Source organism: Rhinopithecus bieti, unplaced genomic scaffold (genome assembly GCF_001698545.2).
Source record: "Rhinopithecus bieti isolate Rb0 unplaced genomic scaffold, ASM169854v2 scaffold_57691, whole genome shotgun sequence".
In the NCBI taxonomy this organism is placed as follows: Eukaryota; Metazoa; Chordata; class Mammalia; order Primates; family Cercopithecidae; genus Rhinopithecus; species Rhinopithecus bieti.
This window is the reverse complement of record NW_016824383.1, coordinates 3,662,363-3,675,043: the sequence shown is the minus strand read 5'-3', so window position 1 is coordinate 3,675,043 and position 12,681 is coordinate 3,662,363. Positions and strand designations below refer to the sequence as shown.

The window sequence follows — 12,681 nt, the reverse complement described above, 5'->3', positions numbered from 1 at the left end:
CGAGGTGGCGGCGCCTGTAGTCCCAGCTACTCGGGAGGCTGAGGCAGGAGAATGGCGGGAACCCGGGAGGCGGAGCTTGCAGTGAGCCGAGATTGCGCCACCGCACTCCAGCCTGGGCGACAGAGCAAAACTCCGTTTCAAAAAAAAAAAACACAAAAATACCAAAGTTAGCTGGGTGTGGTGACGGGTACCAGCTACTCGGAAGGCTGAGGCAGGAGAATCATTTGAACCCGGGAAGCGGAGGTTGCAGTGAGCTGAGATTGCACCATTGCACTCCAGCCTGGGCAACAGAGCGAGACGGTCTCAAAAAAAAAAAAAAAAAAAAAAAAACAGCCACCATTGCAGTGATACTGTGGTCTCATCACATGAGCTAGTTTTACAAGTAAGTGTCATTTGAGAGAACGAATGGACTTTTCTTGTCTTTTGATAGGCTCCATGACAATTCAAAAGGTGAAGGGATGGCTGTCACGTCTTCTCAGAGTTCCTGTGTCAGACCTTCTGTTGTCCTATGAGAGTCCCAAAGTAAGTTGCCCAGGAAAAAACAGTCAAGCTTCGTCCTCATGATGACATTAAACTGTCTCTAGATAGCAACAGTTTGATTCTAAATGGAGACCATAGATCTGTTTGATTTTAAGGGTAAGCTACTGCCTGGGGACGGGGTGGGGTAGAGGATGTGTAACATGCTTTTTCAGATCTGTCTTAATCACATCCTTCCCTACCTTCCTTCTAATTTTAGGAGCCGGGCATAGAAATCAAGCTGGAAAATGACCTACAGTCATTACGTTTTTATTCTGTGGAAAATGAAGATTGTCTATTAGTGCGATGGTAACAACCAACTAATAAAATTTAGAGACTACACTGCTTATCATGTCTGGGGTTCATCGGAAATAAATGATCCACTGGAACAATTCTGTCAAAAACAAAGGGGTTTACAACTTGCCCTAAGGATAACAAGGGATGTATTTTCACCACTGATGTAGTTTTTGTTGGGAAGCGACCATTTCTAGGCTTATACATAATAGCAGTAATAAAGGCTTTGACCCTACCAACAATTTTCTGATCTTATTTCATATTTATTTTTACAGTTCATCACTGCATTTCATGATAAGATTTAAATATTAAATAGAAACTAGCTAGCCTAATAAAATCTGAACACAGTTAATGTCTGTCATAAGACTAGTTTTAATGGAATTCTCTATTGATACTACTATTTTAAAGGGTTACTAAAATGATTTGGCTGGTCATTTTGGGAAATGTCCCTTAAACTTGGGGAGACACATCCTCTACTATGTATAACAATATGCTATTATCTGTCTTCTCAGTTGCACTATTTTCTAAGAGTACTGAAATTAATCACATGCTTTTCCCTACAATTATACCTAAGCTGACTGTATCTTCTTTCATAGAAGATAACCAGCTCTGATTGAAATGTACTCATATTAGGTAAACTTTAGGCAATGATAGGAGGAAAGCAAAACTAATTCTTTCAAAATGTCAACAATTTAGAAATATCCTTCCCAATGCCACTAAAACCCTGAGAGGTATTTGCTTTTATTCATACTCACAAAAATTTAGCATTTAAAAACTATGAGTACTAAACTGTGACCTTCAGGATTTATGTTAGATGGCAGAAAGAAAACTTGGGTATTAGTCTACCATATAAATGGACTTCTTTAAAAGCAAGGTTCTGAACTGAGAATCATATTGGTTCCTCTTCAAGTTCAAGTTGCCCACTTCAGAGATCCACAAAATCTGACGTTATTTCCAGAAACCCCAAACTTTGGTATAAGTGACCACTGCTCAAATATGTGATCACATGATCACACAGCATTCCTGTGAGTTCTTTTTGTCTGGTAATTATCCTCATTAAACTCTACAGAGCTATCCTGCAATCCAGGTTGAAACTCAAACTCTCAGCACTACAGATTCTGAACTAGGCCAAGTTTTAACCAAAAATTACAGGTAATGGTGAATTACTAATTAGCCACAATGCATAAGGATTTAGAAATTTTTTTTTTTTTTTATAAAATAACTTGGTATTTTTCTGATAATCTTCCAATATATAAACTTTTCTTATGCTACAGTACCAGTTGATTTTTAAGAAGAAAATTTGTGCAAACATTAAGAAACACCGCATTGGTTCTGGGTGAAAGTGCCGGTCTGGAACTCTCTTGAAAGACCGTACAGTCTACTGCTAAACCCTGGGACTCCTCAGACTTGCACTCAGATTATCGTTTGCCTGCCCTGATTTTAGATGCTGCTAATTCAAGTCCCTGTTATCTTGCTTCACATCGACAAGGATCACCGCACCGTTCCTTCAGTTTCCACAGTTCTGTCAGTTCCCATGGAGAATACTGAGGAGAAGACAGCATTCCTGTCTCGCAGGTCTTCTCACACAGCCACAGGCTGTCCTGTTGAAAACAACCAAAGCCGATCTGAGAGTGGTGAAACTGTTCTAAGAGCGTCAGAAAGTCTGCACGTAGACAGTTTTTATCTATTCGAATGATGCTGAAATCACTTCAAGGATAACTCCATGTGTGGACTAACTGGTGAGGTTTGGGGGTGGCACCTCCTGAATGGGGAAAACACCAGGTCCCTGTGGCTGTGGAATACAGAAACAAGGCAGTGTGTGGATGAAGAGTTAGTCAACAAATGCAATTCTGTAATGAATGATTTTAGAAACCACAAGTGAGTTTCATGTTTGCTCCTAAAGGTGTGTCTATGGCAGCACTAATAACAGCTATTATTCTGATGGAATGCTTACAATATTGTGGGGGCTCTACCCCAGCACTTTGTAAATCTTTCACTCAATTCTCACAGTAACACTGTGAGGTAGGAGCTATTTCCCTCTTACAACTGAGGAACAAACTAGGAGTTAAGTAACTTGTTCAAGGTCACAGGGCTGGTAAATGAAGAGGAGGGATTAAAGACTCCCAAGCTCAAGTTCTTAACCACTAGACTATTTCCTAGCTACATGAATTGGCTTCTGTTTTCAGCAATATAGCAGAACACAGGGAGAAACTCATTCAATGTTTTGACAATACACAAATGTTGCGTAAAATTAAACACCTTTATAAAGCATGGCTGAACTCCATGAAGAAAGAAGAAACCGGGTAGGAGAAAGTGCTGAGTCAGCATGTGCCCTGCCGGCAGCTGCTGATCCTTGGGTTATGAAAGGCCAAGCCCAGGGACAGGAGGCTAATGGGAGACTGACACAGAGCTAGGATCTCTGAGGGGCCACAGCCTCGGGGTATATAAGAAAACAAACTCGGCTTGTCTGTCTCAGTCTTGCCCCTCAGTGGGATGGAAAGGAGTCTCTCTCTTCTGAGCGCCTACCCACAGCTTGCACTTAGGTAGGTCTGGGGCTGGTCGTCAGTCTGTGTAAGCCCAACAGTTCCAAGTCAAAAATCTGAAGTATTCATAGATGGTATTCATAGATGGTAGTTTTCCTAGGCGCATGGTAGAAAAAAATGTAAATCCTCTCTGTAGGAATGCATTTTAAATAAGGACTCAGTTTCCAAAGACAACACGGTCACAAAAAAAAACAACAAAAACAACTTTTCAACACATCAGAAAACAAGCCCTATGAACAACCGTCTGTAGAAACAGGAAACTGCAGAATCAGACCCAGCAAAGACTACAGATCCCAAAGTTATCAGATACAAAAATAATTCTATTCAAAGATGAGACTGAAAGTACAACAAGGGAATGGGATTATCAAAGTGGGCTACACAGATGTGGGTTGACTTCCGAGAGCTGCTCTGGGGCCCAGCTCTATGCTGGGCTTCTAACTGACAGACACTGCATGTGCCTTCTGTCCCCTGCACCTTCGATGGCCAAAGTGGAAGTTGCAAGAATCCAGAACTCAACAGAAATCTCTAAAGCTAAAGTTAGCTTTGTGCTTGGTTTCTTCCCAGGTCTCTAGTTTCCATTTTGGTCTCTGCAGATTCATTTTTTTTTTTTTCTGGTTCAGCAATAGTGTGTTTTAAATGATGTCTTATATTTCATGCAGTGTCTTATTTGTATCGGTCAGAAGGGTTGAAGGATCCTTAGACTGCCACACTCAATCAGTGGATTCTGTCGTTATTATTTTTTTTTTTTTTGAGACAGAGTCTCGCTCTGTCGCCAGGCTGGGAGTGCAGTGGCGTGTCTCGGCTCACTGCAAGCTCCGCCTCCCCGGGTTCATGCCCATTCTCCTGCTTCAGCCTCTCCCGAGCAGACTGGACTACAGGCGCCCGCGCACTACATCCGGCGAATTTTTTTGTATTTTTAGTAGAGATGGGGTTTCACCGTGTTAGCCAGGATGGGGCTCCATCTCCCTGACCTCGTGATCCGCCCGCACCTCAGCCGTCCCAAAGTGCTGGGTTTACAGGCGTGAGCCACCACGCCCAGCCTTCTGTTGTTAAGTTTTAAAGCTAAAAATAATTTCTGATCAAACCTATGGAAACTGAATTTTTTGTAGGTAGGGGAACTTTCATTTATAACCTTTTGCTTTCAACTCAGAAAAATACTGTATGAGAAATAACCTAGGTGGATTATAGCAAAATAACCTGGTGAATTAAAGCAACAGCGTAGCTATTATGGTAGAAGATCCTCATTCTTTCTGCCCATGGTGTGATATACATTACAGGCTAAGCATTCCAAATATGAAAATTTGAAATCCAAAATGCTCCAAAATCCAAAACTTTTTTTTTTTTTTTTTTTTTTTTTGAGACAGGGTCTCTCTCGCTCTGTTGTTCAGGTGGGAGTGCAGCGGTGCATTCACAGCTCACTGCACCCTCGACCTCCCATGCTCAAGTTGATCCTCCTACCTTAGCCTCCTGAGTAGCTGGGACCACAGGCAGGCGCTGCCATGCCCAGCTAATTTTTTTGTACTTTTTGTAGAGATGAGAGTTTTGCCATGTTGCCCAGGCTGGTCTTGAACTCCTGGGCTCAAGTGATAATGCCCACCTTGGCCTCCTAGTGTTGGGATTACAGGCGTGTGCCACTTTGCCAAGCCCAAAACTTTTTGAGAGCCAACATGACACTCAAAGGAAATGCTCACTGAAGCATTTCAGTTTTCAGATTTGGGATGTGAAACTTGTAAGTACAATGCAATTATTCTAAAATCCAAAAAAATCTGAAATCCTCCATACTTCTGATCCCAGGCATTTTGGATAAGGGACACTCAACCTGTATATAGAAATCTCACCTCTTCAACTCTTAAGAGGCCTGAGGCCATCCCCAAAGACTTACCTGGTATCTTTTAGGTCCTATGGCTGCCATCCAGATGCCCATGCTTACATCTTCACCCTATACATGGCCCATAAAGTTTAAATGTAAAAATTTTAAATGCTATTTTATTTGTAAAGACAAAACCATGGCCACTCCCATCATAAACCACCTTTCTACTTTTTTGCTTTGTTATTATTCTAATATGAAATAGCAAAAATGGATTCACACAAAGTCAAAGTTAGTGGCCTATGAAGCACCCCCACCACAAGGTAATAAGATGAAACCGCGAGTAGACGACCCATCCTTCTCGTGTACCTTAAGCTTTCAGGAAGCACTTTGGACTCCCTCCTTAGGAATTAAAATCTTTCTCTTCCTCCAGGGACTATACTTTTTTTGTGTGTGTGAGACCCGAGTCTCCCTCTGTCGCCCAGGCTGGCATGCAGTGGTGCGATCTCAGCTCACTGCAACCTCTGCCTCCAGGTTCACATGATTCTCCTGCCTCAGCCTCCCAAGTAGTTGGGAATACAGGTGTGCACCACCACGCCTGGCTCATTTTTTGTATTTTTAGTAGAGATGGGCTTTCACCATGTTAGGCTGGTTTCGAACTCCTAACCTCAAGTGATCTGCCTGCCTCAGCCTCCCAAAGTGCTACGATTACAGGCATGGGCCACAGTGCCCAGCCTCCAGGGACTACGCCTGTAAATACTAGCTGAAAACATAAGTAGGCTCAAAAAAGATTTAGGAATAGAATTTAAAGGCAAGATTTGAGGGATACGTGGTGCATCCTTAACCTTTGAGAGGTGATTCCTATACAGAGAGTAACGTGCTTTTCCCTAAGGTAAGTGGGTTCTGCTTTTCATGATGGAATGCTGAGTGAGATGAAACTTGGTGTGATGAGTGTATATGTAGGTGGGAAATCCTTAATTTTTTATTTTATTTTTTATTATAGAGATGGGGTCTTGCTATGTCACCCAGGCTGGTCTTGAATTCCTGGGCTCAAGTGATCTACCTGCCTTAGCCTCCCAAAGTGCTGTGATTACAGGCGAGAGCCACCATGCCAAGCTAAGAAATTCTTAATTACCTGATAGGTCTTTAACCTCCCCGAGTTGCTTGCCAGCCAGCTGACGATGTCCTTGGAGATCACATACCCTGACCCACATGCAAAGGCAGGGTAAGCGGGGCTGGGGTACTCCAACTCCTGCCACTTTCCAGTTCGGTCAACTGCCCAATTCAGTCTGAAACTGAGATGAAAAATAATATGGCCTCTTTTGTCATTCCTTTATCATCACTACAAAGGAATAAACTTGTAGAAGTGAGGAAAAAAAATAAGAAAATTTCTTTTTTTTTTGAGACGGAGTTTCGCTCTTGTTGCCCAGGCTGGAGGGCAGTGGCGCCATCTTGGCTCACTGCAACCCCGCCTCCCAGGTCCAAGCGATTCTCCTGCCTCAGCCTCCCGAGTAGCTGGGATTACAGGCATGTGCCATCATGACCAGCTAATTTTTTATATTTTTAGTAGAGACAGGGTTTCACCATGTTGGCCAGGCTGGTCTCGAACTCCTGATTTCAGGTGATCCACCCACCTCGGCCTCCCAAAGTGCTGGGATTACAGGTGTGAGCCACTGTGCCCCGCCAGAAAAAAATTTTTTTAATCTAAGGAAAGGAATTATCATTTATCCAGTGTTGTTTTAGATAAGATTGGTATGTTAAATTTTCTCAAAGTTGCATCTGTAACGTTTCTGAATGAAAAGCACTAGAACACCCTGTGTTTTAGTACATATGAAAACAAAAAACCAAATCACTAATCCATATTGTATTCCTGAGGAAGCACAGAAAATGGTTTCAGAGATGCGTCACAAACTTATTCTAACAAAATATACAGTAGCTTCTAATGTGAATACCATTTATTTCTTTGGTGTAAGAATAAAAGCCATATTGTTTTCCCTCCTTTACTACATTAGCCTGAGGCTTTTCATTTAAACAAATTTTCCTCCAATTGTACAGTAATATAAAATTTATGATTTTTAAGATAGGGTCTCCCTCTGTTGCCCAGGCTGCAGTGCAGTTGCAAAATCATAGCTCATTGCAGCCTCCAACTCCTAGGCTCAAGCAGTCCCCCTGCCTCAGCCTCCCAAGTAGCTACGGGCTACAGGCTCACATCACCTTTTTTATTTTTTGTAGGGACAGGGTCTTGCAATGTTGCCCAGGCTAGTTTTGAACTCTTGGCCTCAAAGGATCCTCCCACCTCAGCTGTCCCAAAACTCTGGGATGACAGGTGTGAGCCAGCATGACTGACCTAGAGTAATGAAATATATATTAACCTAGGAGTCTAGTAAGAAATTGTATATCCCAACCACATTTTCAAAAAAAAAAGGATATTTTATGCTTAATTAATTACATTTGTTCAGGTACATGAATGCCAATGAGCTAAGAATGGTTAACTTACTTTCCCCACCAAAAATTAGGCCCATCCAGATTCTTTTGGGCAATCCTATTAAATACAGCTTCGAGGTCTATGTAACAGTCGTCATCTGTCTTCAGCAACAAATTGAAGCTGGTTGTTTCCATAGTCCTGTTGACACAAAAGGGATATGAAAGTCAGTGCAACCAGACAAAGAAACAAAGAAACACCAATACAGTGGCGTCACTAACACTTCATTCAAAACTGTACCTGTCATTATCTGTATTTCTTATTCCTCAAATGTTGAAAATATTTGCTCTAACAAAATTTTGCTGCTATCAACTAAGGCCATCACTTGGTCTTTACTAAGTGGCATAACACAGAGAAGTACTAAGCTGATTTTAAGAGGTAAAGGAAGAGCATGATGAAGGAAAATATCTGGCTTAAATGGAACATACGTTCAAACAAATGCTTCTTAGACATCATTCAAGCCCTGCTGCCAAATCTATCAAATGTCTGAACCCTACCCTGTGTGTTAACAACAAAGGCCCAGCATAATGAATTAGGTGTTATATCTGGGCCTCTCACACAGAACACTATTGTACAATATGCATCTGATGCTACTATTTATATTACACTCAAAATATTTTATGACTTAAAAAAACCTGACTTATTACATTGAAACACATTTTCCCTTGGAAACAGCTTCCAGCAATTAAACCATTATAAATGACCTGGAAGGCAAAGGAGAGTGACTTCATTATCTAGACGTAAAATATATAATCCTGACTAAAGACAAAATTGACTCCTTCATTTCACATTGACAATCCCTGTACAGCTGTTTAAAACGCAGTTTTGCTAGGGGCCAGTCATATGTCAGAAGTCTCAATAAAATAAATTTAGAATTTCATTAGGTCAAAGAATGGTGAATTTAACAATAATGGGTCCACACCAAACAGCATCACCCCATGTTTCTAAAGTTTATTTCCAATTAATAGCAAAAGGCATACATAATATTTGCTAATTAGAAATAAATTTTCATGATAAAGAATATTTGGGTCACTGATAACTGAAATAAAGAGGAAGAAATAATGAAACTCATTTGCAGTGTGGAGATGGGCGATGCCAGCTATGGGGACGCAGGTCCCAGATCAGAGTCCTGTTGAAGGTTACTGCAGCGATCCAGGGAGAGAAGGCAGTCAGAACAGTGGCAGTGGAGACAAAGGGAGAGGCTAAGATACTTCCATGCCTGGGAAATAGCTCGCTCTAAAGAGAGTCCTAGAACCCAACAGCCCTGACTTCCCACCGTTGGGACCTCCATGCCCATTCCTCACCTCAGCCTCACCTATAATTGCAACTCTCATTTGTGGCCCCAAATTAAAAGGAGGTTCTTTTTCGTATTACAGCTGTCTAAACTTAACCAGTATTTGACACACCCAGATTTCCAACCCTCATTTACTTCTGCCCTCTACCCACAGGATGAGTTCCAAATTATATTAATTTGCCCCAGCTGGCCAGGTATGGTGGCTCACGCCTATAATCCCGGCACTTTGGGAGGCCGAGGCAGGAAGACTGCTTGAGACCTTATTTCTATTTATAAATAAATAAATAAATAAATAATTTGCCCCAGCTAAGAAACATTACCTTCCATAAACCAATTAAACCATCTACCCCTAAGGACCAGGGAACTGTATCCGTAAAGTACTGTTCTTGGTAACTTCCCACTCTGTCTAGGGCAACAGAAAAGAAAAGAAAAGAAGGAGACAGACCCTGGGCCTCACCAAGGAACAGGTGAAGGTTTTTAAAAATAAAAGTGAAAAAAATAAAAAGAGAATACCCTTTACAGGTTTGGCCTAATCAGAGATACAGTTTAAAAGTTTTAGCTCCACGGTCAGGATAGACAGTATCAGGAGACTCAACAGAAAATTCTGAGATCCTAGAGTAACTAATAATTCTAATAACTATACATGTTAAGATTTTATATATATATGTTACTATTATTATATATTGTTACTGTTGTTATTGTTATAAAAGTAGGAGTTACAAGTAAGTTCCAAGAAACACTGGAGGGTCTGGGAAATTATAAATACCATTGATTCTGGGAGTTGTGGAATTTCAGTAAGCCAGCTATATAAGAGTTTTAGAATCAGGGAGGTAGTTTTTAACTGGATGCAGTAGAGACTGGAAGTATAAGGTGGATATTCAGTAGAAGAGAATTTCTATCAGTAACCTAAATGTGAGTGGCTATAACTGGGGAATCTGGGTAGGTGGGTATAAATACAACTAAAAATCAACCATTCCCAGACTCACTGATTTTTGTCTAATGCTGGCTTGAGAAAACCAAGGCAAGTAGAAATGACTCAAAATCAATCCATTTTGCCTTTTCTTTTTTTTTTTTTGAGAGAGTCTCACTCTACTGCCCAGGCTGGAGTGGAGTGGTGTGATCTTGGTTCACTGCAACCTCCGCCTTCTGGGTGCAAGTGATTCTCATGCCTCAGCCTCCTGAGTAGCTGGGATTATAGGCGCTCGCCACCACACTTGGCTAATTTTTGTATTTTTAGTAGAAACGGGGTTTTACCATGGCGGCCAGGCTGGTCTCAGACTCCAGATCTCAAGTGATCTGCCTGCCTTGGCTTCCCAAAAGTGCTGCCGGCAGGCACAAGCCACCAGCCAATTTTTGCCGTGTTTTTGATAGGTTAATATCACATTGTGGATCTTTATCAAAATAAAGAGGCAGCATCTTAGAAGCTTAAGGAATTGGGATACAATAGGTCATATCCCAGGTGCTCAGTGGCCTTAGGTTTGTTTTTATTTGTTGAAATCTCAGTGGTTTGAAGTTGATAAATTGTCTCGATAGCAAAAGAACAGTAAGACAGGCACAGTGTCACGCACCTGTAATCTTAGCTACTCAGGAGGCTAAGGCAAGAGGTTTGCTTGCACTCAGGAGTTCAAGACCAGCCTAGGAAACATAGTAAGAACCCCATCTCAAAAAAAAAAGAAACTAACAATAAAACAAGTTCTACCTACCCAACATTTTTACAACCTACCATCTATAGAAGTTCAATAATTTTGCAGGAACATTACGGTAAGTGTCGACAACATCCACAAAAACAATATCATCATAGATGCTGCTTTCCTCCTTCAGTAAGGCATCTTCCTCATGGAGATTCCTTATATGATCAATAAGTCTTTGAGGGCGAGAATGAAGGCTGTGTAAGAGAGCATCACCTTCTAAAAAGGAAAAGTTGAGAGTTGGAGAAAAACGCTATTGTAAACTTACCACTCAGAACTTATGATGTACACTACAGTTCTTTGCCCAAGGTGACCTAACAGAAACACATGCAGTTGTTTGGAACTTTAGGTAGAAAAATGGGAACTCTCATACACCGCCAGTAGGTTTAAGTGGATGCCCCCACTCTGGAAAGCAATTTGGCAATATCTATTTAGGCTGAAAATGTGTACACCTTATGGTTCAGTTGAGGCCACTTGTAGATATATCCCTACTAACGTTACTTCACGAGGCTATTAATTACAGCACTGTTTGTAATTGTGGCAGAAAAACGGGACCAACCTAAATGTCCACTGAGAGAAAAAAAAATAGCCAGGTTGTGGTATATTCACATCATGAAATATAGCAGTTAAAAAAATTACCCTGATCTTGCATGTTAAAAGGATTGGGATGGAAAAATAAAGTTGAGTGAAAATTGCCAAGTGATAATACAATATGACACCACAGATATCAATTATAAAATATTCAAAACTATGTTATTTAAAGACATCGTCAGGCGTGGTGCCTTATGCCTGTAATCCCAGCACTTTGGGAGGCCGAGGACACTTAAGCCCAGAAGTTTGAGATCACTCTAGGTAATACAGGGAGACCCCCATCTCTAAATAAAATTTAAAAATTAGCCAGGCATCGTGGCGCATGCCTCTGGTCCCAGCTTCTTGGGAGGTCAAGGCAGGAGGATCCCTGGAGCTCAGGAGTTCAAGGCTGCAGTGAGCTATGGTCATACCACTGAACTCCATCCAGCCTGGGCAACAGAGCGAGACCCTGTCTCAAATAAATAAATAAAGAGATGTAAATATGTTCAAAGTAGAAAAATAAGAATGGGGGCCGGGTGCGGTGGCTCAAGCCTGTAATCCCAGCACTTTGGGAGGCCGAGACGGGCGGATCACGAGGTCAGGAGATCGAGACCATCCTGGCTAACACTGTGAAACCCTGTCTCTACTAAAAAATACAAAAAACTAGCTGGGCAAGGTGGCAGGCGCCTGTAGTCCCAGCTACTCGGGAGGCTGAGGCAGGAGAATGGCGTAAACCCGGGAGGCGGAGCTTGCAGTGAGCTGAGGTCCCACCACTGCACTCCAGCCTGGGCGACAGAGCGAGCCTCCGTCTCAAAAAAAAAAAAAAAGAAAAAAAAGAAAATAAGAATGGGAAGGGTACACATGAATTTTAGGAAAGTGGCACCCCCTTTGAGGAGAAGGAAGAGGAATACATCTAGGGAGAACCACAACAGGAAGGTTTCAACTGTACCTACAGTGTTTTCTTTCTTTTATTTATTTATTTTTTTTGAGACAGTCTCACTCTGTTGTCCAGGCTAGAGTGCAGTGGCGTCATCTCGGTTCACTGCAACCTCCACCTCCCGGATTCAAGTGATTCTCCTGCCTCAGCCTCCCAAGTAGCTGGGATTACAGGCGTGTGCCACCACGCCCAGCTAATTTTTGTATTTTTAGTAGAGACGAGGTTTCACCATGTTGGCCAGCTGGTCTTGAACTCCTGACCTCAAGTGATCCACCTGCCTCAGCCTCCCAAAGTGTTGGGATTACAGGCGTGAGCCACCGCACCCGGCATATAATGTTTTCTTTTTTCTTTTCTTTTCTTTTTTTTTTTTTGAGAGAGTCTCACTCTGTTGCCCAGACTGGAGTACAGTGGTATGATCTCAGCGCACTGTAATCTCCACCTCCCGGGTTCAAGGATTCTCCTGTCTCAGCCTCCCTCGTGAGTAGCTGGGATTACAGGAGCCTGCCACCACGCCCAGCTAATTGTTTGTATTTTACAAACAATTGTAAAA

General features: G+C 41.9%; 2 protein-coding genes across 9 annotated transcripts in view; one reads left to right on the top strand and one right to left on the bottom strand.

Moving 5' to 3' along the window:
- Positions 1–1,046, top strand: part of TBCE (tubulin folding cofactor E) — a 94,835-nt gene extending 93,789 nt beyond the window's left edge. For 5 of the 6 annotated variants that reach the window (XM_017862253.1, XM_017862252.1, XM_017862250.1 and 2 more), the window contains 2 exons: positions 431–522; positions 737–1,046. In XM_017862253.1, coding sequence (XP_017717742.1) covers positions 431–522; positions 737–829 — 185 coding nt within the window. In that variant the 3' untranslated portion in view covers positions 830–1,046. Of the gene's footprint in view, positions 1–430; positions 523–736 lie in introns of those variants that run through there. The other variant, XM_017862251.1, reaches the window with a different exon arrangement.
- A 950-nt stretch (positions 1,047–1,996) lies between these two features.
- Positions 1,997–12,681, bottom strand: part of B3GALNT2 (beta-1,3-N-acetylgalactosaminyltransferase 2) — a 63,410-nt gene continuing 52,725 nt past the window's right edge. The window contains exons 8-12 of one of the 3 annotated variants that reach the window (XM_017862254.1): positions 10,660–10,843; positions 7,658–7,783; positions 6,296–6,455; positions 5,236–5,292; positions 1,997–2,411 (exon numbers count right to left, since the gene is read on the bottom strand). In XM_017862254.1, the coding sequence (XP_017717743.1) occupies positions 2,277–2,411; positions 5,236–5,292; positions 6,296–6,455; positions 7,658–7,783; positions 10,660–10,843 (662 nt within the window). In that variant the 3' untranslated portion in view covers positions 1,997–2,276. The other 2 variants (XM_017862256.1, XM_017862257.1) reach the window with 2 other exon arrangements.